General features: G+C 40.9%; 3 protein-coding genes across 5 annotated transcripts in view; 1 reads left to right on the top strand and 2 right to left on the bottom strand.

Moving 5' to 3' along the window:
* Positions 1–445: 445 nt before the first annotated feature.
* On the bottom strand, positions 446–9,475 carry twnk (twinkle mtDNA helicase). 2 transcript variants are annotated; one of them, XM_022208895.2, is made up of 8 exons: positions 9,351–9,475; positions 8,948–9,054; positions 7,868–8,519; positions 5,895–6,597; positions 4,138–4,378; positions 3,010–3,117; positions 2,749–2,890; positions 446–1,242 (listed from the first exon to the last, which is right to left on the bottom strand). In XM_022208895.2, the coding sequence occupies exons 3-8, from the start codon at positions 8,492–8,494 to the stop codon at positions 886–888; spliced, it is 2,178 nt and encodes a 725-aa protein (XP_022064587.2). In that variant the 5' UTR covers positions 8,495–8,519; positions 8,948–9,054; positions 9,351–9,475; the 3' UTR covers positions 446–885. The 2 variants fall into 2 exon arrangements, with proteins under 2 accessions (XP_022064587.2, XP_051795856.1); XM_051939896.1 differs by lacking the exon at positions 8,948–9,054 and having other exon boundaries at positions 9,351–9,451.
* On the top strand, positions 9,294–12,069 carry mrpl43 (mitochondrial ribosomal protein L43). 2 transcript variants are annotated; one of them, XM_051939903.1, is made up of 3 exons: positions 9,294–9,421; positions 9,837–9,943; positions 11,427–12,069. In XM_051939903.1, exons 1-3 carry the CDS (start codon positions 9,360–9,362, stop codon positions 11,642–11,644), a joined length of 387 nt encoding a protein of 128 aa, XP_051795863.1. In that variant the 5' UTR covers positions 9,294–9,359; the 3' UTR covers positions 11,645–12,069. The 2 variants fall into 2 exon arrangements, with proteins under 2 accessions (XP_051795863.1, XP_022064589.1); XM_022208897.2 differs by having other exon boundaries at positions 9,341–9,490.
* Positions 12,070–14,145: 2,076 nt separating this feature from the next.
* Positions 14,146–23,367, bottom strand: part of sema4gb (sema domain, immunoglobulin domain (Ig), transmembrane domain (TM) and short cytoplasmic domain, (semaphorin) 4Gb) — a 64,282-nt gene continuing 55,060 nt past the window's right edge. The window contains exons 14-15 of the mRNA XM_051939894.1: positions 20,876–20,937; positions 14,146–20,390 (exon numbers count right to left, since the gene is read on the bottom strand). Coding sequence (XP_051795854.1) covers positions 19,423–20,390; positions 20,876–20,937 — 1,030 coding nt within the window. The 3' untranslated portion in view covers positions 14,146–19,422. The remainder of the gene's footprint in view (positions 20,391–20,875; positions 20,938–23,367) is intronic.

The raw sequence follows: 23,367 nt of genomic DNA, 5'->3' as shown, positions 1-23,367 counted from the left end.
GTCACTCGGTCTAAATAATGGATTGTGATGCTGTAGATGAGGCTGGTGTGCTAAAACCCACAGATTCTTAACATTACATGTAACTCGATTCCACTTAATTATCAGTGTTCAAAGGCGGAAACGATCATGGAAGGAGGGTAAAAGGAGGCCGACAACCTCTGAAGTTCCTTCAAATTAACGTTCTGAATGAAAGTTTTATAAAAATGCCATCTCACAGGAGGATTGTGCTGCTTCCTGTTTAACTCAACAGCAGTTTGCAGTTATTTTTGAAACACTCAGACGTGAAAGTGAAGCCAAATCGAATACATATTAAGACCATTTTGCAGATAAGCGCAGTAATATTTGCTGTGCAGGTTTATTTACAGGAGCTTTCATTTGTGGTTATCCAAATTGTTATGTTAGCCTACATCGCCCCCTGCTGACCACAAATGAAAACAATCAAAACCAGCATCGGGTGCATTTTATTACAAAAAGCAGCTCATTTAAGAAGTCATAGTTGTACAAAAAGTCAGTAGAGAACACATTGTGGTGAGGTAGGAGCACAAACAGTGATACTGTTAGCATGAAACATAAAACCAGTAGCTTTTGGAGTCACAGCATTGTTTTAAACTGATATTAAACACTTTTAACGGAGAATTCAGACTTAATACAGAGCGGGAGTTTAACACGTTAACATCATTCTGGTTGTAACATCCTTTCTTCCTTCCAGAATGAAACATCTTCTTACATATATTTCACATGCTTACATTCACCTTAGTTGAACCTCATGTTGACATAAAACATGATCTTTCACACAAAACTTGAGTCTCAATCAGCTCCAGCTGTCACATTATCGTCCTGATCTACAGAGAAAAGGATCCATACTTTGAATAATACTTTTTATTATTACTTCTGGGTGGTTTCATGTCCAGTTGCAGGACTTTTAACAGTTCGTGGAGTTTTTGTTGCTTTAGTCGCCTTCTCTGCTTTCTCTTTTTTAACCTCCTCCTTCTTCACTGCCGCTCCTCCCACTGCATTCCCCTCGACCTCCCCCTCGTTTTCGGGCTTGTTAGCGACCTTCCTCAGCTTATGTTTGCCTTTGAGGGGGGTTGAAAAGGTGAGCGAAGCCTTGATGAAGTCCAGAGGGAAGATGCCCACGTCTCCGTCGAAGCGATTCTTCGTCACCTGCAGAGATCTGCGGCCGGGGCTCGATACCAGCTTCTTCTCCTGCAGAATCAGGACGTTGTCGGCTTCTTGGCTGGCCTGGAGGGTCAAAGAAAGATCAAAAAACTGCAGTTTGTGTTGAATGTTATGGCATATGTATATTCATGACAGCATCAAATCAATAAAAGTATTAATTTACGTCTAAAAATGCTCTTAGGAGGGTTTTTTCCTGGCTTGGAATGGATTTTTATTTGATGACTATGCACAACAGTAAGGAAATAAGTGTGGTTTACCATATTTAACAGAAATCTATGCATTCTTGTTGTTGGAGCCAAAATTTATGTAATTTGTGCAAAATCGGCAATCTGTGTATAATCTGATTTAGTATGTTAAGTAGAAAACCTTTTTTTTTTTTAATTCTGAGTTAATATCAATCTTATAGAATGCTTTTGTTTGTATCGTTATTTTGTTGGTGTGGCTATGTGTCCGCCCACTCATTATGTCCAGGTGACTGCAGCACCTGGATGGAGGTGGGTGATCGCACGGGGACGGGAAGCTTTTTGTTCTAGGCAGCCACACAGTTTAAGACCGCTGGCGCTGATGTAGGTAAGCGTTGTTTTTTTTTGCTATTTGGCCGATTTGGATTGCCGCTGCTGGTAAGAAGATTCTCTGTTTTTTGTTGTTTTGATCTTGGAATAAATGGATTTATGGAAATGGAAATTCTGGTCTGGAGCGTTTGGATCTGTGTGTATCATGGACAGCGCTGGGCGCGTCTGACTGAACCTTCCTGAACCGAAAGCCTGTGCATCTTTTTTATTGGAAAAAGATCGCGCTAATACTTGTGTTATTTAAGACCTTTAAAACCCTGCTCAGGTATTATTTATAAATAAAAATAGCACACAACACTTCAGCAAATAACTATAATAAAGCCCAAAATAAAAATACATACAAAAAAGGGTAAATGAGTGTAAAATGAAGCTTTATGGAGTAATAAACACATTAGATAGTTAATTGTAGCCTGGATGTATGGAGCAATGCTATTTTTCTACTAGTCTTATGTAAATAAGAATTGGGATGATAAAAATTTTAAATATAATTCCTAAAATAGTGTTGCACAAAAGAAAATCTATATAATTCCTCATTATTTGACCTATTTTTGTTAATTAAACTATTATATTCTGCCATTTCTTCATGCCATCTTTAGAAAATTAGGTTAAAAAAATTAAAAAATAAAATCCTGAAATTGCAGATTTGGCTTAAATCCCCCACACTTCTGACTAAAACATGGTGCGAAAATACTTCCTCTTCTTCCTTACTCAGCGCTCGATTTAGACGGTCGCCAGGTCGCCGCGAGCGCCAGGAATGATAGGAGGTTGATGACATCATATAAAGTGGCTGCCTCCATGAAGAAAACAGGATAGGCGGTTCAGCCCGTTCGAGCGCTCGATTTGGACGGTCGCCATTTGCGACTAAAAACGTCGCAAATGGCGACCCGGCGGCCGTCCAAATCGAGCGCTGTTACTGTTTACTAGAAGTGAACTAAAAGCTATACTTTTGCGGCACCGTCTCTTCAAAGAGTTGAACACTAAATCCTTTCCGTCTTACCTTTGCAGAACCAAAGATAGACGCCGTCTGCAGCTCTCGATCGTCCTCCTCTTTCCTCGGGTGAATGATCAGAGTAACATGGCAGCTGCTGCTGGTGGCAAACTTCCTGAAAACTCCGATAATGTGGTCCTGGACTGCAAACCTGGAACAAAATAAAACACTGTCATTTGTGATACCAAAAAACACAAATAAATGTACCAACATGGACATTTCAATTTAAAAAGTTCTCCTTTTATCTTAACTGAAATGTGAATCTCTTACTTGTCTACTGAGAGGTTTTCTTGTCCCATCATGAATTGCAGATTATCGATGATGACGTGGTTGATGTCGTACAGGTAGACAGCATGTTGCATGGTGTCCAGCACCGTCCTGGAGATGAAGTTGGAGAAAATAAGGAAACCAGTGTACAAAAGAATGTGCTGGTTGAAGAAATAAGGTTCCAAAATTGCTGGTATTGGCAAAAAATGTGCAAAAAACTTTCGTATTAACAATACAGGCACAAAAAAATGTTGATATTCACAATAAAGGTGCAAAAATAGCTGGTATTTACGATAAAAAATGGTGTTAAGAACACAACTTGGTAGAGTTGAGACGACTAGTTGTAATAATCGACTATGACTAGCTAGCAGTATCCGATGAATCGATTCGTTATGAGACGATCGGCGTCTGTCTGTCTGTTAGCAACATTACTAAAAAACGGACAAACGGATTTGGATGAAGTTTTCAGGGAAGTGACACAAGGACCACAAGAACGTCTTGAAGAACCCGTCTTGTATCTGGAATCTTGTAGGTTCTTCAAGACGTTCCACCTCTCATCCGAGATGTCTTGAAGAACCAAGTCCATGTGAACAGTCCTGCTGTTTCTCTACACAACCTCCAGTTTTCTTTGATCTAAAATTCATATTTTTACTTCCGAACGACGAAGTTATGTGATGATCACCGTACGGTTGTCAGTCTGTCGGTCTGTGTGCAACATTACTGGCTTTTACAGCAAATTTCACTGGACTTAGGTTGATTTTTATGTGAATGTTCTTAAATAAAATATTAGAAGTTTCACTGATATATGTGTAATCACTGTAGATATTTTTAGGATTTTTTTTGGAAGATTTTTACTAATTTTTTGGAAATATTTACAAGAATTTTCTTGCCAAATTTGAGGGATTTAAAAAAAAAAAAAACTTTTAAGGGAAACTTTTAGGAAATTATTGGAATTTTCTTCCTGAAGATTTTGCAAATTTTCAGAATTTTTTTTCTTTTGCTGAATTTTTGGGTTTTTTCAGAAAAGGAAACGATATTTTTGGTGCCCGTAAATGAGGACAACAGGAAGGTTAAAGATCAGTGGAGCGGTTATTTTCCCTCAGCTCTTCCTGAAGCTCCTATCAGACCTACTTGATGTTCTGCTGTCCGTGGAACGTCATGAAGTAGAGTGGAAGCTCCTCGAACTTGTCGGCCCAGAAGTCGTACTGCTCCAGGTTCTCCTCCAGCCTCTGCATGGCGAACTGCGTCAGCATGATCTTGGCCAGACGTACGTTGTTGATCTCGAAGCTTCCCCACAGCGTGTTGACGCCCTGCATGCACAGATCCAAGGCCAGCTCACTGATAAAGGTGGTCTTCCCGCTTCCAGTGGGACCTGATCAAGAAACAGGATGAATGTAAACGGTTCAGAGCACAACGGATTGCATTTACATTTCACATTCAAACTCTTTACACAGTTCGGCCTTCCTGTCAGACAAATTTCATCTTGTAGCCGAGATCTGGTGCAACTTTGGCAGCTTTAAATCTGCCATATAAAAAGTTAACTTCACTTCTTCTAACTCGAATGCTTTTATGTCCTGTTCTTTTGAAGAATCGCTCCTACAACAAACTTTAAAACACCGAATTAGAGGCTGGCTACATACAAACTGACTGACAATAACAGTTTAAGGCTGTGGTAATGGGTTTTTTGTGGTGTATTTTTAAAAAAAGCACCATTATCCACTAAAATGCAGCAAAAAAGAAAAGAGCACAAAACATGGAACCATCACCCGTTTATTATCTTGTCTTTTTTCCCATGTTTATGTGCACTTTTTAGGCTTTTTAAAATCAAAAGTGCTGCTCGCTGTGGAGTTTCTGGCTCTCAAAGATGCCAAAAGAGATGACAGTAAAAGCAATGCTGGATGATAACTCTTTGTGGGTTTGTCGACACGTGCAACAACTTTCAACATTTACATAATAACTTCATCCATTAATAAGAGTAACTATCGATTAACTGATTAGTTCCCAACTATTTTGACAATCTATTCATTGGTTTCGGTCATTTTTAAGAACAAAACTGTCTAAATGCTCCGATTCCAGCTTCTTAGATGTTTCTTTTCTCCTCTGTGAAAGGAAACTGATTCTACTCGAGCCGTGGCCAAACAAGATATTTGTCATCCTGGGATTTTTGAAACTCTGATCAATATTTCTCAGCATTTTATAGACCAAACAACTAGTCATGCAGTGGAGAAAATAATTAACACCAGTGACAATAAATGTTAGCTGCAGCCCTCATATGGATTGACACGGCTTTAATGGTTTGTAAAATATTTGTGTACATCAGTGGTGAAGAGATATAAACCAGGACTATATTTTTAATTATTGTCTCTTGAGAAAACACAACATTTCTCAAAAAAATAACTACTTCTGCCTTCAAGCAAATCCATAAAAACACAACTGTTCAGCATTACCTTCAACTCATAATTTCTTTTTCTGTATTTTCCTTTGTGTATTTTATACATTCCTTCTTTTTCCATATACTCCCTACTTTGTAAAGCGCCTCTGAGTGTCTTAAAAAAGTGCTATAAGTATTAAAATTACCATGATTACTTAGACAGCAGGGAGAGAGCGATTATTGCAGCCGATGTTTGGCATTTTTCTGATTATCAGTGTTGTCATTGGACACTTATTGATAAATTAAACGCACTACTTCAGGTTTCAGGACTCGGTGGTCTCAGAAATCCCTCTCAAGCAGCAAGAACTGAACAAGAAACACAAACCAGAAAATTAGCTCCTCTCACAGTGGCTAATGCTATAAAGTCCCCACTAAGGGACCAATAAAAGGTTATCTTATAATAATTGGTATCGGCCCTGGAAAAAACCCGTATCTGTCGGTTCCTCCTACACCGTACCTGTAAAAACAGTCAGCTCTCCTTTGCGGTGTCCCTTCAGGATCCGGTTGAGTTCTGGAAACCTGGTCCACTTCACTCCAGCCACCTGGTCCGTGTTGACCAGCTCTCCGTAGACGTCCTCTCTCAGCTGCTTGAAGGAAACGATGGATTTATGAGCTGCTGGGATGGAGGCCTTGATGACGTGGCCGAGGTTCTGTCCTCGGGCCAGGGCCTCCACCGGACACGGCCGGAACTCTCCGGGACGCACCAGCGAGCAGCGCCTCAGGCCCAGCTTCCGAGAAAAGATCTTGGACGCCTCCCAGGAGCGAATGTCTCCCCCCAGCCACAGCGTCACCCGTTTGAACTGCTCCAGGTACGGCAGCAGGATGGGCGGGAGGCAGCTCACCCCCCGAGGGAGAGCCACGCTGGGCAGTCCGGTGGCCTGACTCACCGCCAGAGCGTCCAGCTCCTGACCGGTAACCACCACCTCCGAGTCCAAACGGCTCACCAGAGGGAGGCCGAACAGGTTGCAGTAGCAGCTGCTCTTTGGGACGGTAGCTTCATTATAAGTCACTCTGTCTGAGTCTGTTCTTTGGGCTGATAACAGTTTGATCCCCTTTAAAGAGGAGTCAGGTCCACCGAACCAGGGGAAAACCAGACTCTTGGTTGGCTTGAAGAGTCTCACGCTGAACTTCTTGAGCGTTGCATTAGAGATCTTTGTGATCTGAAACAAAACATGAATAAACATCACCATCAGACTTGACATTTTAAAGCATTTACAGCACCTGGATTTCCATTAATATTCAATATTATTCTGAGAAAACTCCACATCGTGTATTTTAAAAAGTCAAATCCTGAGACTGAGGAATGATTTTTTGTATAAATCAAAGCACGAACAGAATGGAAAACCTTTTCATTAACATTATGTAAATGGAAGCCGACTGTCCTATTCTGTGGATTTACTTTCCCTGCTGTTCCATTATTGGGATGTGAGATGTGATGTGTCTGGCAACAGCTTTGTTCATTTGTTTATTCATAATTAAATGTAATTGCACCAGTGTTAGCTCGCAGCTAATTTACATTTGCTGTCCCTGAGCAGGTAGGAGAAAAAAACAAAACAAAACAGCAATTACACTCAATAAAATGACACAATAAGCAGAAGTCCATCAGTGTGAGACAACAGAGCCAGTAAACACACTGAGCAATCATTAGTGGTGACAGTTTAGCGCCAGATGTTGAAGCTGGTTTTAAACATAACAAAGCTTCTGGACTTTCCAAATGTTTTATTATTAGATTTTACTTCCTCACTGCTTTAATCAAAAAAATCAAACTAGTTAATGTTCTGTCTGAACTGCAGCGAGGTCCAGTTGAAGCTTTAGTCTGACGGGGTGCAAGATTATGATTAATTTAAAACAAGCTTTAAAGCGCGCCAGTCCAGCATCGTGCTCACTGCAGCTGTCAGTTTGAATGCAGTGTTTTCTGTTAGATCATGAATGTGTAAAAAAGACAATCAGAATTAGCAGCATACATTTTGAAATACTTGAAGAACTGTAATACACAGACTGAAAGTAAAACGCCTTCTAAAACAGGGGCTGTACAGTAACTTGGTGGTTTGCACTTTTGCTGGTTCCTGGTTCGTGTCGCGGCCTTCATTGGATCTTTCTGCATCTCCCTGTGCATGTGTGGGTTTTCTCCAGCTTCCTCCCACAGTCCAGAAACATGCTCAGGTTAACTGATGATTCTAAACTGTCCGTAGGTGTGAATGTGATTGTTTGTCTCACTATGATGGACTGTTACCCGTTTCCTGTCCCCTGTCTTCACCCTCAGTCAGCTGGGATAGACTCCAGCCCCCCTCTAATGAGGATTCAGCGGTGTACAGGTAATGGAAGGTTCTAAAAATAGACTTTTAAAGGGGTCTGACTTAGACAAAAAAATGATAAAATTGATGTATAATGAACAAAAGCAACATCCAAAACAGTAACAGTCATCCATACCTGGAACATGGTTTTAATAAGCTCGGCCTCGTCCTCGGGGAGGTCACTGAGGGGAACCGAGCTGGACCAGATGCTCTGCACCTCCCTCAGCTCCCTCTCCCTCTCCTCCTGCTCCTCCATGCTCTCCGGATAGCCCAGCAGCACATGAGGGCTGAGGAAGTCCTGCTCCTCCTTCTGCATCACCTCCAGGCAGTCCTGAAGGTCCTCCCAGCTGCCCTCCACCAGCGTGCCCTTACACAGGAACTGGCCGGTGGTTTTGTCGATGAACAAGGAGAAGCTGTCCTTCCTGGCGGACGCCTCGACGAAGATGCTGGGGATGTGGAGGCAGCTGTAGCCATCGTGGAAGGGAATGTCTTTGGAGCGAAGATACTGTTTGATATCTGTGATCGTCACCGGGCTCACTGGGAACTCGGTAGACTTGGCGTCCTTTTTGTAACCCCTATCCCACCTGTGTGCCAGGAAGTAGCCAGTACCCTGCTGTCTTAGTGGAGCTGTAGCAGGCCTGTGGAGGAGCCTCTGGGTGAGGAGGCTCAAACACGGAGAGGAAAAGTGTCTTTGGTGGAGAAACCTCTGGGCTGCCGCCTGCAAGACACAGGCGGTGCCCTTCAGCAGCAGGCCTCTCCACATGGGTTATCTGGTCAGCACATGGAACCTGGAAAAGACACAAAAACATGAAGAAACGTCCACCGAATGCAAGCAGCAGCTCACTGCAAAGTTAAAAAGTCAAGCCATGTGTGACACTGAGGCAAAAATCGTTATTTTTTTCTGGTTATAATGACTAAAACAGTGCATGAAGATGAATGAAAACGTTCACATAAAATTAAATTATGTTTATGACAGCAACAAACACAAAACGTGAAGAAACATCCACCTAATGCGAACAGCAACTCACTGCAACGTTACAAAGTCAAGGCATGTGTGACCCAGTTATTCACAGAGAGGACGGACAGTGCGGCAAAAATACGTTTCTTTGTTTAAATGACTGAAACGGTGCATGAAAATTAACACGAACGTGCATGAAAGTCTTTACTTAAAAACAAATTACGTTTAGCACAGCAACAAACACAAAAACTAGCTTACAGGCTCTGATGTCTCTCCTCATTCCTCCCATGCTCCACTGTAACCCGGGCTTTTCGGTGCGCTTTCAAAACAAGTCCGGATGAAACATACGATGGAAGTTGATCAATCTTTAGGGATAAAATTACATTTAACGCGTAAACATTTAAAACACATAAACATTGATTTTAGAAATAACAACAAAATTCAATATTTTTATTGACAAACGGAGGAAGTCTCATTATGAATTCGTATTTTGTTAAGCGGTCGCGTCAGTTCTATGTTTCCCCTCGGAACCTTTTCCTCGACGGACTGCGCTGAGTACATGCCCGTCAAATCGTCCTCTAGAAATTTTGCTGCTATTTAACGCCTTCATTCTGTTTATTTTCGCCCACTAAATGAGTTTTTAGTTCAATCGTGAACTCACGGTTGAACCATGACCTCCAGGGGGACGCCGAGCCGCTTCCTGCAGAGTGTTCTTCAGAACGGCGTCGGTCGGTACGTCTGCCAGCTCAAAAGAATCTCCCTCATCTTCTCCAAAAACGCGCAGAGCTCGCTGGGAGTGAGGTAACCCCCCCCAAAAAAAAAACACTCACACACGACTGTAATGTGTTTATGTGTGTGTATTGTATCAGTACTTTAGCGGCTGAAATCATAGACTCGGCAGGAAAGTAAAGGGAAGCTCATATGTGAATCAATAATGTCATTTTCAAGTTCCTGGTTACTGACATGTTTATTATCAGATCCCATAGTTAGTATTCTGTTAAATGATATAAGACACCTTATATTTGGAGTCAGTCTTAATCACGTTCATGTACAGCAGGTCTTTATGTTTGTTGTTCATACTCTTTGTTTTTAGATGTAATCAAAGGTGCAGCATGACATTTCCTCACCAGCTTCTCTTCTCTTCTAGGGATTTTATTGAGGAGGGAGTCGTGGATTACGCCAAGAAGAACCCAGGAACTGTTGTTTATGTGTCTCCTCAGTCCTGCAGGATCCCCAAAATAGTAGCAGAGTATTGTAAGTTCCCACAGCTTTGTGTTTGGATTAGACAACCGACTTCTTTCTTCACGATGCTTCTTTGATCATTTATAGCTTTTAGTTCCGTATAATTTTGAAGAAAAGAGAGACAAAGCTGAATTTATGATTATGTTTTAGATGTCTAAAGAATTTTGTGGAAAGAACTGACCGGCAGAACAGACAGAAATCCTATAAAACCAGTAAACATTTATTTATTGCCGTTAAGGGATGATCCGTGAGGTTTTTTTCCAGGCGACCAATAACTGATACTTCAAACTGATGCACAGATGGAAGTAAAAAGTAAAATCTTGATCTAAAATTTTAAGACAAAGTCCAACAAAAAACTTAATTCAATTATGAATATTGTAATTGTTGATTAATTTATTAATTAAATGTAATGTCTATTGTAAAGAAACGACGATACCTTTGAAAAAATGCTGAATATCAGATCACTATAAAGCTTGTCATACACATGTTAAATATTTGTCTTCTGGGGGACAAAAATAGAATTTTTAATACGTTAAGCAGACCTACTTTGCTCTGACTTATAGAATTGCTTTCAAATTCAATAATTAGAAGTGTGCAAAGGCTGCATTTTTAACTATATTGTTACCAAAATACACAATTAATGCACAGGAATTTAGCTGCATATTAAAATAATAAACCAAATTTACACTTCTTGCAATAGTACCAAGTTTTATATATAGTTTGTTCAACGAATTAAGTGTGAAGTTAAAATGACCACATAGCTGCTTTCTTCTTTATTCTTCTATTATGAAAAGTTTTAGCAGCTTTCTAAAGTATTTTGTTCCATTAAAAACAGCCTGATTGAGCTAAAACATGACTTTATAACTGAAGATCAGCTGATATTGATGAAAAACTTGGTGGTTTTTCAGGTTTTTCTTCCAAAGATTAACCCTCGTGACAACACGAGGGTCTTTGAACATTTTTTGATGGGAAAAAAGAAATATTAAAACAAATCAACCAAAATCCAGCGAGTTTTGGTTGATTTTTATGTGAATGTTATTAAAGAAAATATTAGAAGTTTTAATCATATATATGTAATCACTTGAGATATTTCTAGGATTTTTTGGATGATTTTTACTCATTTTTTGAAAATATTTACAAGAATTTTCTTGCCAAATTTGGGGAATTTATTAAAAAAAAAAGAAAAACTTTTAAGGGAAACTTTTAGGAATTATTGGAATTTTCTTCCTGAAGGTTTTGCAAATTTTCAGAAATTTGGGGAATTTTTTTCAGACAAAAAAAACAATATTTTTTGGTGCCAGCAGGAAGGTTAAATGAAGCTCCAGTAAAGTGGTCCTCGGAGAACCTGCAGGGGGCAGTGTAGCTCTAGTTTATCTGTTCAGTTAGAAGTTCCATGACATGAGGAGTTTGATATGACTGAGTTAAGTAGCGTCTTTCTGACTCATGTTGTCCTTTTCTAAGTCACTCAGACTTTGCCTCTTCTCCCTTCTCGCAGTAAACGGCAACGTGAGGGAAGAAATCATCACGAGCAAAACCGCTCCGCAGATTTCCGAGCTTTTGAACAAACTGACGAATCAGTCCGGCCTCGACATCATCCGCATCCGTAAACCTTTTCACACGGACAGTCCCAGCATCCAGGGCCAGTGGCATCCTTTCACCAACCGGCCTCTGTCCATCGGCCCCATCAGGCCTCAGAAACAAGCCGCTCCATAAAGACTCATCAAAACCGATGGACGTTTCCAGAAAATTAGTGCTTAACTTCTGTTTAATTGAAGATGTGTCATTTTTTTCTGAAATGTCTGCCGTCTAATTAAATCACAGGTCAGACAGTTCTGGTTTTTGCAGCCATTTTCCCATTAATCTGTTGGATAATTCTGCTAAAGACCTCACTATTGTGTGAATGTTTTTGACCGTGCCCTTCTGTCTGCTGGCAGCAGAGAAATGTTCACAGTGCGAGCTCTGAATGCCACGTCTGAATAGTCTATAAATGAATCCACCAGAGGCTTGTCAGCTGGCATACTAAAAAGCAGATAACTGTTTTTAATCTCAAGGTTATTTGAAGATTTGTGTAGTGAGCAGTGCACTCTGCAGCAGACCGAACTTTATACGGAATAAAAAAAATGCTCCTTTTTTCTGCATTTGCTGGCGTTGGTGTTTAAATTTAGATTTTCTTTTGAGTTGTGTTCGAGCAGGTTGTCAGCAGGAAATCAACAGAGCTAAACTGATTGCCGTTGTGCCGTCTGAATCATTAAGTTTGAGTGATTTAGCTGCAGTGGGGATACTTCAGACAGGAGAAACACAAGCCGTAGGTGTTCTTTTTATATTTTTATGGCAGGAGGAATGAGCATGTTTTTTCCAGTTTATCGCTGGTTCGGTTTGAAGGTGTCCTTGCTGCACAGCCTTCAATGATCCCAAGCTTAAATGAACATGACAGATGGTTGTGCGATTGCTTGAGGGACAACCCTTAACCTTCAGTCTGTCCTCAGGAAGAGAAAACTTAACGTTTCTCCAGTGGGTGATTTGGTAGAAAACTACTTACTTACTTTCTTTGCAGTTCTCGTCCTGAATTCATCTTTTTTGGCTGCAGAAGGCGTTTGGGGTCGACCTTGGCGTTGTTCTCAGCAAATATACACACCCATACGACCGAGCGCCGGTCATCAGATGAATACAGATCAGCAGACCGGCCTGGAGTGAAGGGTGCTCCAGGACTGATTGATAGACTCGGCCAGAGGAGACGGTTAAGCTGTTTGTGAGAATTTATGTTGAACAGGAGGAGTGATGTGACTGCAGAGGCTAGAACTGAGCTCTGCTGCAGGACGCTGCTGCTGAAGTCACCCACCTCCACATATCTGCATTTCTGATAAAATCACCCTCGACCACGTAGACTGCAGCTATAATACAAATTAAAATCGTCTGCAAACTTACTCAAACAAATTAAAGTGCAGATTTAAGAGGGAGAGTGCAGCTGCTTTTGGTTGTTTTAACCCTCGTGTCGTCCTGCGAGTCAAACTGAGCCGTTTTAAAGTTTGAAAATGTGGAAAAAAAATATTTTCACAGTGAAACTTCTGGTGTCCACATTTTCAACATTTTTTGGGGAAAAAAAGTTTCACAAAAAAAAAAATCAACCAAAATCCAGCAAAATTCCCTGGATTTTGGTGGATTTTTTTGTGAATGTCCTTACAGAAAATATTAGAAGTTTTACTGATATATATGTAATCACTTTAGATATTTTTAGGATCTTTTTGGAAGATTTTTGCTAATTTTTCGAAAATATTTACATGAATTTTCTTGCCAAATTTGGGGGATTTTTTTTAAATATAACTTTTAAGGAGTAATTGGAATTTTCTTCATTAAAGTTTCAGAAATTTTCAGAAATTTGTGGATTTTTTTTGCTGAGTTTTTCAGGCAAGGAAACAATATTTTCTATTGCCCATAAATGAAAACAACAGGAGGGTTAAATAAAATAGAACCGTTACTGATATATATGAAATTACTTTAGATATATTTTTAGAAATTTTTTTGGAAAATATTTACAGTTTTTATTTAAAAAAAATTATTTCTTGCCAAATTTGGGGATTTTATTTTTAAATTAAAACCTCTAAGGGCAACATTTAAGGAAGGTTCTGGCGGACTTTTTTTGCTGAATTTTTGTATTTTTTCAGACAAGGAAACAATATTTTTTGGTGCCCGTTAATGAAGAGAACAGGAAGGTTCATAAAAGAGCATTCAAGCATCATTAAGTGAGCTAGAAATGTGTTCTGTTGTTTCATGCTCACTTTAAATTTATCCATCGCACCAATTACAAATATCACAGCCCCGGCGCTCTCGTCACACCTGCTCTCTCCAATGGGAAACGGCACAGCTTGACCCTCACTAGGACATTAAAGGCTCTAAATAGAGTTGCTGTTGCTAAGCTACAGCCTTTAACGCTGCTCTGAAAAATGGTAATTTTCACCCCCCTCCTCTTTCCTGAAGCTTATGTTAAACCTCTGCCCTGTCGGAGTCGTGCGTCTATGTAAATGACTCGGGGTGTTTGGGGATCCATCCTCAGTGGCCTCGCTGCTCGCCACGAGCTAAAAACAAACCGGCTATCACGGCATCTCGAGAATAGGATTCAGCGTGAACACGTCTTGCATGTTACTTCTCGACTTACCCTCAGGGCTGTTGACGGCTAACTCCCCCCCTTCTTTTTCTCAAGCAGAACATAATGCAAATTGTTTATCTGCACAAACACCAGTGGAAATTTAATGAAGTGGAATAAATAAATAAAAATTCCATTCTCTTTAAACAGCTCAGTTGGGTTTTAACTATCTTACAAGGAGCAGGGAGCAGTCAGCTATATTCTGAGGAGACCACACAGATAAGATCATTATCTACAGCAGAAATAATACACAACAAAGTGGATGGAAAAGTGTCACAAGTTCCCACGACATGATTCAGGAAAGAACAGTGCAAGTCTTTACACCAGTTTCTTTGGCAAACACAAAAAAGGATTCATGAACATCTACATGAAACATAAAAAATAACCGCGTATTGACAGCAGGATGTAATTACTGGAGGAGAAATTGCAAAAACAAGTGCTTTACTGTGGGTTTGTGTACAGTGTGCATCTTAAGTCCATAGTACAGTATAGAGTGTCTATTGTAAACACACAGTCCATCAGTGAGAATAAAGCAGCGACAGCAGCAGCACTGGTCAAAAAAAATAAAATAAAAAATCTTCCAGTAAGTTGAAGACTCTCCACAACTTCAAAGCATCAAGTTTTACACAATAAAAGGTTAAGTGCAGAAACAACTCAGTAGAAGCTGCAGTCATTTCACAAATAAAATGCAACCAAACAAAAACACTTTAATTCAAAGGAAATGCTCCACCTATAAGTCAGCATTGATTAAAATTGATACTCTCTTTGATTAGCGAGCCTCTTAGCGTTGAGAATACATTAAAATTTAAGGACGCAGATAATCGTTTGCTTCTTATTGGGAATTTGTGCAATGAAAACATCATCTAGAGATTAAAAAAAACACCATTTATCCTAAACAGCTGCACAAAGTCTCCTTCAGTACTCTAATCCCTGCATTAGCGAAAGTACAAACTGGAGAGCACTTTGAAAACTGTCTCTGATTAGGGGCCATTTGTATACTCAGCAGGGTCCTTGAGCCAAAGTGTGAATGTGAGCGGAGAGAGTAATAGACGATGGTGTCACATAGAGGTGATGAGACGGGGAAACGAGGGAGGTGGCAGAGAGGGAAGGAATGGAGGATTAAAACAAGTGAAATGACTAAAATGGTTCTCTGGTCCTCATTAGCTATTATGTGCAGTCAGAATGCAATTATATAAAGTTTAGCCTTTGCCAAATCCAGGTTTTTTTCAACACATTTTTGCCCCAAAGCATGAAAAGTATCCAAAAGCTATGCTATTTCCTTAGTGGGGCTTGAAATGTATAAAAGCGAGTCATCTGCATACAATGAAAATCTCAGTTTTTTTTAATGCCCACATTTGGATTCTTCCATCAGGAAGAAAAAAAAGTATTTAAAAGTAAAAGTGGACATCCCAGGCTTGTGCCACAACCAAAGAGAAACTATGTAGATGAATTTATATTGCAGTGAACATAGATAATGCCTTGCCCTTTTTTGTCATTTATCACCCTGGTCACCATTTAAAATGTTCCTCTCTCTAATCAAATTAGATTTTTTTTCATGAAAATACTCTCTTTATTCCTTAAAATGCTTTAGACTTAATTCTACACTGTTGCTTCCTTCAGCAGCAATGGTTTAGACATACTGAAAAAGCAAAATCGCACAGAAAGCTTCACCCCGTAAGTTGAAGATTGGTTTCTTCGGTTTTATGAATGAAGCTTGGGCTGTCTGAATGAATGTTTCTGAGACCGTCATCAGTACAATGCAGTTCCAAAGCAGAAATTATTTGTTATAGCATATAAAAACAACAAAGGCATGTTAAAATAGTTAAGAACTAGTCTTGAATGATAAACTAGCAAATCATTTTTTCAGTATACAACAATGATGAATGGTTTCATAAACGGTAAAGGAATCCTTCAATTTAAAAAAAGATTCTATTTTTTTAAAAAGTATAGTAATGCAGAGCAGACTAAGAGCTGGGTAACACGATCAAAAACAGTTCATTTAGTGAAGGGACAAGCCTTTAAATGCTTTCTTAAAGCACCAACAAAAAAAGCGACTGAGGCTCGGCAGAATATCTCAGAACATTGAGCAGACTGAAAATCAGCAGAGACCATAATCAGTAGTATTGTGTGATAATAGCAACACTGGTATTAGTGCAGGTTACTGAACTGATAGACGTTTTGAAAGGACATTTTTGCACTGACAGGCAGAAAATACCGGTCAGTATTGAAGTCTCGTTGAATTAGTTTTCCTATTTTGTCAAGTTAATGTGTACATAGGCAAAGTAATGTCTTCATTCCACTCCAGGGGAAGCCTGGTGTTCTCTGTAGTTAGGTGCAAAAAATATGCGCCCGCGACTGTGCAAAATTAATTGGAAAGTATCTGCAAAAATACAGCAAACTTAGGGTTAGTTTTAGGGGGTTAGGGCCTGTGGTTTTGGTGCCTGTCCATGGATGACAGATGCAAATTATTTTCCAGCTAAATCACGTGCAATTACTTTTGTGTGCTTTCACTGCAAAAATAAAAATATTGAGAGGATAAGGGTGTGCACTTATGGATGCAAGCACGTGCTGATTGAATCCTATTATACAGGCCTGCAGTCAGACACAGCTTCCTCCATGCAGAAAAGGACAGTTACAGTCTGCATAAAGGGCACTGCCTGGACTATATCCTCAGTAACAGAAGGTGCCTCAGACAAGACAACGTATGAAACCCTACAAGTGCAAACTCTCTCCTGTCTGCTTGTATCACCATTTGTTTCCTGCATGGCTAACCAGGACACACAAGTCAAATGTTCTGCATCTGCCTCCACCTGCAGAGAGGACAGCACCTCATGCAAACAGACAAGAGGCTCCTGTCCTCCCTCGGTGGAGGTGAGCCAAAACGCTGCTGTTACTGTCAGCGACACTGACGGATGCTCGCTGCAAGTCACCGGAGAGCTGCTGCAGGAGCTGATTCATCACTTCAATGCAAAGACGGATCTTTATGTACCACCGCTCAGGACATGTTTGCAAACTACTCCCGGATTCATTTCAGTCACTTCCCGCTACGTTATACATGCACTATTTAATCATAGTGCTGTTCACCTTGCTGAGGAAATACTGTGAGCGCTGCATATCTTGTTGTTTTGGCATTGCACTGATGTCAGGTAAACACGGAGGCTGCTTTCGAGGGTTGCACGTGTGAAGGTCTTTACCTCTGTGGTTTGGACATTTGCCACCAGAGGCTTCTTTTTTGCGCAGCAGAGGACAAACCTGTGTCTGTCATCAGCGCTAAATTTAGTATTTGTGGCACAATTTTTAAAGAAACTAGTGTTTTCTAGAAGCTATGATGACTTAAGATAATAAAATAAGGTTATAAATGTCCAAAAATAGACCGTCAGTCAAAAAAAAAAAAAGGCATGTATGAAGGTGTCTAAATATAAAACAGCAGGTTCAAGCATTTTCTGTACAGTGTCTCCTGCTTTTAGTGTGTGTTGTTGTCTTCAGAGAAATCGATCAATCTGACCACACGCTGACTTGCTCCTTCAGGAAACGGCTTCATCTCTTTTCTCACACAGATGCTAAAAACAGAAAGACTTCAGGTGAAAAAACAAAGGAGTAGTTCCAGGTTTGCTACAGGTGTTCTCATCGGCACAACACGTTGCTACTTACAGCTGCGACAGTGACGCACTTATTGCTATTTACATGAAGGGAAATGAAAGAGTGGTTGAAATAAACACTGTGAAATGTATGATTTGTCTTAACACCTGCGCTCTCCTGCACTGTATCAAAACTGGATTCCTAAAGCGACACTCCAACCAAAGTCGATATTTTTGCTCTTACAACAATCATAGCTGGCTGCTTAACCCTCTGAACCCCATGTTGTCTGAAATTAAAGCACTTAGAAAAGCCAAACGCTGTCAGAACAGAAAGAATAATTGGTTTTCAGCTTTCTGAAAGTGCCATTTGTTCTCGGAAATTAACCAAGTCTATGATTTAAACTGTGATTTTTCATCAAAACTACTTTATCCAACACATCTGATATAAACAAGCACCAACAACAACCAGTTTGGTCTACTTAAATTTGGTAAAAACTAAAAAATTCTACCCTTCGTATTGCAAACATGAAGGTAATTGTGACTTAGCTGGAACCAACAGTTACCTGCCAAAAATTCAGGGAGTTTTTGGTAGAACTGGGTTGAACCGCAGGCAGTCATGGTTGTGCTGTTTTCATAGAGGTGAACAACTAAATTGGAGTTAAAAACACCCAGAAACTAGTTAGAGTTCAGAGGGTTCACAGACAGTTCTCTCAGTGATTAGCTAAAACTGACCGAGGAGCAAAAATGTCGAACAATGATGGGTTTCCGATTTGGAAAAGTGAGGAATTCTGACAGGCATTTTCACTACCTTTCTGACAGTGAATAACCAATTAGGAAAATAATCATTAGTCACAGCCCTGCAATGGATTTTCACTGTAGAAAACCTCTGAAAAACCATTTCTGCAGCACAATCGCTTCTCCTTGTCCACCCATAGGCTCAATATTTTGCAAACACAATGCTTTTGTGACAATACAGATAAATGCACTGCTTCGTTTTGAGCTTGTTGAAGGAGATAGCGTTTGGACAGGTCTTTTAGTAGTCCTTTAGTTTGGTAGGTTAGTGCATGTATAGATTTGGCATTACTACATATAGAGAAGTGGGTATGCCTCCTTTTGAGCCACTGATTCCTCTCCAAAGCATGACGATTGTGCAACATATTTGTAATCATGAACAGCCCCTCCTTTCCCACAGAAATGGAGCCAGTTGTTGATGAGTCCGGTCCAGACAGGAGCAAGGCCAAGTCCTCAGGTCCTCAGGTTGGACATGTTAGGTAGTTTTCAACTATTCCACAGCAGCCTAATGTTTAGCAACAACGCACAGAAGATATAGTCTAGATGGAGGATCACTTTAAGCTCCGTAGAATATTACATGAAACAAATACTTCTTGAAGACTTCCCAGTCTTAAAAATGCTTGTTTGCCTCCTGGCCTGATTTATTTCTTATTATCAAGGTCCAATGTTGCATCTTCTGCTTTTTTTGTGTCATCTGACCATCTTTGACAAGCCTGAGGTAGCATCACTGAGCTCCCTACTCATGAAGCCGATAAATTTGTCACCGCTCCACTTTTTGAATCTCTGGTTAACGTTGTCCGTCCGTGTTGAGAGTGAAATCATGGGAGGAACACGAGGCTGCACATTTCAGATCAGGCTTAGGACACGACCTGCAGGTACTCTGACACTGGGTTAAATAACAGCAGCGTTTCTTACGACAGTCCCCACGACTACGGGGTGAAAATAAATAACTGTTGGGACGGTAGCTGAGGGGAGGCGTCCTAGATGGAGCTCTCGTCAGGCTGCAGGTCCAGCTGTGTGTGTTTCCTCTTCTCCAGGATCCTGTTGAGTTCCTCCGTGAAGGAGTGGTAGAGCGGCGACATGCCATCGGGGTCGGCCTGCCGCAGGAGGACGTAGCTGTTCCCGTTCATTTTCCGCAGGACGCTGGGCAGAGTGGCCGACAGTCCGTTGGCGTAGTCCATGTTGGGGAGCGGAGGCGGCATGGGGAGAGGAGGAGCTGGGGGAGGCGTCCTGGATGGAGACAGCTGCCCTTCACCTGGAACTATCTGGAGGAAGCCGTCGCCGATGTCCCCGAAGGTCGGCACAGAGATGGAGCGACGACCCTGGCGGCCGTTGCAGTGGCTGGAGATGGTTTTGAGTTCCAGATGGGAGCTTCTCTTCCTCTCGGAGGCCCCCAGAACTTGCAGACCCTGGTGGGAGAACTTGCGGTCATGAGAGGCCCGTCTGGTGCAGAAGCTCACGTACAGCAGCACCACAGTCAGCACCAGGCAAAGCCCTCCGAGGACCGCCACCAGGGAGATGTACACGGCTTCCATGTGCCTGTAGGTCTGGAAGGCCGGTTCTGGAGGCAACGGGGCGGGAGGCGAAGGCAGAGGCTGCTCGGTGGGGCCGCTGGTGGACAAAGCAGTCGGACTGGCGACGGTCGTGGGGTCAGTTGTGACTGTGGGCTCCACGGGGAAGTAGGGATCTGTGTGAACCCTCACAGTGTAAAGATAAACCAGGACCGACACGGAGTTCTCCACGGCAAAGCAGCGATAGGAGCCGCTCTGTTGAACGCGAGCTCCGATGATGAGGAGGCCGTCTGTGCCGATGCGGTAGCCCGAGTTGAGGCCGTATCCTTGGAGCTCCTTCCCGTTCAGCGTCCAGCGTGGAGTGGCCAGGTTGGAGCGCAGTTCGCATTGGAGCAGAACGTCGTCGCCGGACATCACCGAACGCCTCCGATGGACCACTGAGAAGGAGATATCAAACAAAAGGGAAGATTAGTAATGGAGAACGTGACAAAAATGCAGCAGGATAGAGAGTTCAGAACAAGATGTGAGGTCGTCAAGGTTACGGTTTAAAAGTGCAAGTTCCAGCATTGCTTTCCATCACATTTCATAAGCCTCTTTAAATGCAGCGAGCCCCGCGGTGCAGCCAGCGTGACCTCCAGCAAGTCAGGGAACTGATTAAAACGTGTACGCTGGGACCTGGAGGGTCGGTCAGGAACATACACCTAACGAAATCCCTTAATAGATACTAAACGCTTGAGTTTTCATACAGCGGAAGAGGAGGTAGTGTAAGACTTTTTTTAACCCCTTAATCCGTGTGTGAGAGAGTCTGGCAATTAAGAGGGAAGGATTGGAGAGAAAGTAAAGTACGACACTTTCTCTAAATTACCAGACGCCCTCCTGCATAATGGATTTGCTGTGAGTGCATGTGTGTCGCAGCGCTCACCGTTTCCCGAATTCTCCTTACAGCCTCTGACTCCTCTCAAGATATCCTGGGTGAGGTTTGACCTGAAATCATACATTTGCATTTAACCTTTATTAAAGCCTCTTAGTGACACTAAGAAGCTCTTTCTGCAAGAGCAACGGACTGACGAACAATTTACAGCCAATATAAGACAAATAACACAAAATATGCCACAAAATTAAGACAGCATAAGAAAAAATAACACAAAATAGGCGATAAAATTTAAAAATATGCCATTAAGTAAATATAAAACAAATAATGAATAATATGTCACTAAGTTATGACAATATGACACAAATAACCCAACAATGCCTCAAAACTGACAAAATATTAAACAGATAATGCAAAACATGGCTCACACTTGAGACAATATAAGACAAATGCCAAAAAATTAAGACATGAGACAAAACACATATGTCAGAAAATGAAGACAATATAACATTAATAACAAAAGATATGCCACAAAATGAAGACAATGCAAGACAAATAACACAAAATGTGTCGGAAAATTAAGAAAACGTGAAACAAATAGCACAAAATATGCCACCTAAATAGGGCAATATAAGACAACACAATGACAGAAACTTGGACAATATATCACAAATCTTAGAAAATATACCACAAAAGTAAGATATTATAGAGACGAATAAGGCAAAGTATGCTTCAAAATAAGGACAATATGAGACAAATGCTACAAATTAGCATGATATAAGAGAAAATATCACAGAATATGCCAGAAATTTTAGACAATCTAACAAAAATAACGTGAAATATGTCACAAAATGAGATTATATGAGACAAATAATACAAAACTAAGACAACATGGCACAAATAATGCAAAATATGCCACAAAATTAAGACGACAAAGGACAAATAATGCAAAACATCACACAAATTTAGGTTAATATAAGACAAATGCCACAAAAATCAGACGATATAAGACAAATGATGCAAAATATGACACAAAATTAGGGCAATATAAGACAAAAGCCAGAAAAGTAGGAGCGATATAGTAGAAAAATGGTAAATATGACATAGAAGTAAGGCTACATAAGACACATAGCACAAAATATGCTACAAAATTAAAATTAGACAGAAAATGGGACTATAAAATCTTTTTTTTCCCTCATTTTAAAACCATCAAATAACTTTGTATAAAAACAAGATCAATCCAAAAGAATAACTTGAAGACAGATCAACACTAAAATGATCTGCTGCCAGAAGTGAGAACACAAAGTTTCGGCAGCAATGATTGGCTTTCACAGAGAAACCACATTTGCAGTGTTCCTGCAGGTTTCAGGTTGAGGCTGCAGCATATACACATTTATTTTCCCCCAGTTCACTCTGGAATAGTAATAAGGAAAAGTCCTGCCACCCCCGTATCTGTCATTCAGCGCCGCAGAGCCGACCGTTCCCCCTCATTGACAGAAGGATTAGCACAACAGGATGATTTGTTTGGAGAATTAGCTCTATATTGTGCACCATTAACCAGATAAGTGCAGGATTTTCCATTTACATTCCATTCATTTCGCTGCTTTCTCTGAATGTGACGCAGCCTCCAAAACAAATCCACAGGAGAGGCTGATGTGTCTGCTGCGGTAATGGAGATTAAGATGTCTGCTGCTCACTCATGCAGAGTGAATGAAGAGAGGCACAAACACTCCCCGGTGCAGGATTCAGCCACAGGATGATAGTCTGCATGCGTGTGTGTGATCGTTTGGGACGGTTTGCAACACGTTTCCAGTCATGTATGTTCTGTTTCACCGCAAAACCAGACTAATTTCACTGCAAAATGAGTCTTTCCACTGGATTTAATTGGGGAAAATTCATGTAATAGCTCAGTAAATGGTGGCAAAGTGTAACTAAGTACATTTGTTTTGACAAATGTGAACTTTACTTGAGTGTCCAATGCCACTCCATACGACACCACACTGATTTAAGAGTACAGCAACAAATTAGAATTTTATACAGAGAACATTTTCATGAAACTATAATGTAAAAATACGTAATAGATTATAATTAGCTCCACATCAACCATTACACCAGCACCTTTATCTAATGAGATTAAAAGCCTGCATTAGTTGATTTTCAGGCCACTTGGGGGCAGCGGTTAGCATGTCTTTTAGCTCGAGTTTTGGTCTCCACCTAGCCTAGCCGCGCTAGACCCATGTTTCTGACGGCACAAGGGTCTAGGCACGCTCGACAGGGAGGGAGGCGGGCTAAAAGGTTGTTTATCAAATCACTCTGCAGCAATTGGGTAGGTATACAACCAATCAACGCAACGAATAGGCTGACGTAGTTCCGAGAGCACCAGCGGATTGTGGCTAAGTCCCATTAGCTTCCCAACCAGCGGAGCCAACTGGTATATTAAGGATTTGCCATATCCCGTCGGCATAAGCCCAAATACGTCTTTCTTCTCAATGAAACACTTCAGTGCCGTCCTTTGTTTATCTTTCAAGTTGAATTTTAGCTTC

The sequence above is a fragment of the Acanthochromis polyacanthus genome, chromosome 19 (assembly GCF_021347895.1).
Source record: "Acanthochromis polyacanthus isolate Apoly-LR-REF ecotype Palm Island chromosome 19, KAUST_Apoly_ChrSc, whole genome shotgun sequence".
Classification (NCBI taxonomy): Eukaryota; Metazoa; Chordata; class Actinopteri; family Pomacentridae; genus Acanthochromis; species Acanthochromis polyacanthus.
Note: the sequence above shows the minus strand (reverse complement) of the source record. Positions and strands in the feature narration are given on the sequence as shown.

Coding starts and splice junctions, on each gene's coding strand:
- twnk (XM_022208895.2), bottom strand. CDS start 8,494: ATGTGGAGAGGCCTGCTGCTGAAGGGCACCGCCTGTGTCTTGCAGGCG. Junction 4,379..5,894: donor AGAGCTGACTGTTTTTACAG/GTACGGTGTAGG, acceptor TTTCTTGATCAG/GTCCCACTGGAAGCGGGAAG. Junction 1,243..2,748: donor CTATCTTTGGTTCTGCAAAG/GTAAGACGGAAA, acceptor TTGACCCTCCAG/GCCAGCCAAGAAGCCGACAA.
- mrpl43 (XM_022208897.2), top strand. CDS start 9,360: ATGACCTCCAGGGGGACGCCGAGCCGCTTCCTGCAGAGTGTTCTTCAG. Junction 9,491..9,836: donor CAGAGCTCGCTGGGAGTGAG/GTAACCCCCCCC, acceptor CTTCTCTTCTAG/GGATTTTATTGAGGAGGGAG. Junction 9,944..11,426: donor CAAAATAGTAGCAGAGTATT/GTAAGTTCCCAC, acceptor CCCTTCTCGCAG/TAAACGGCAACGTGAGGGAA.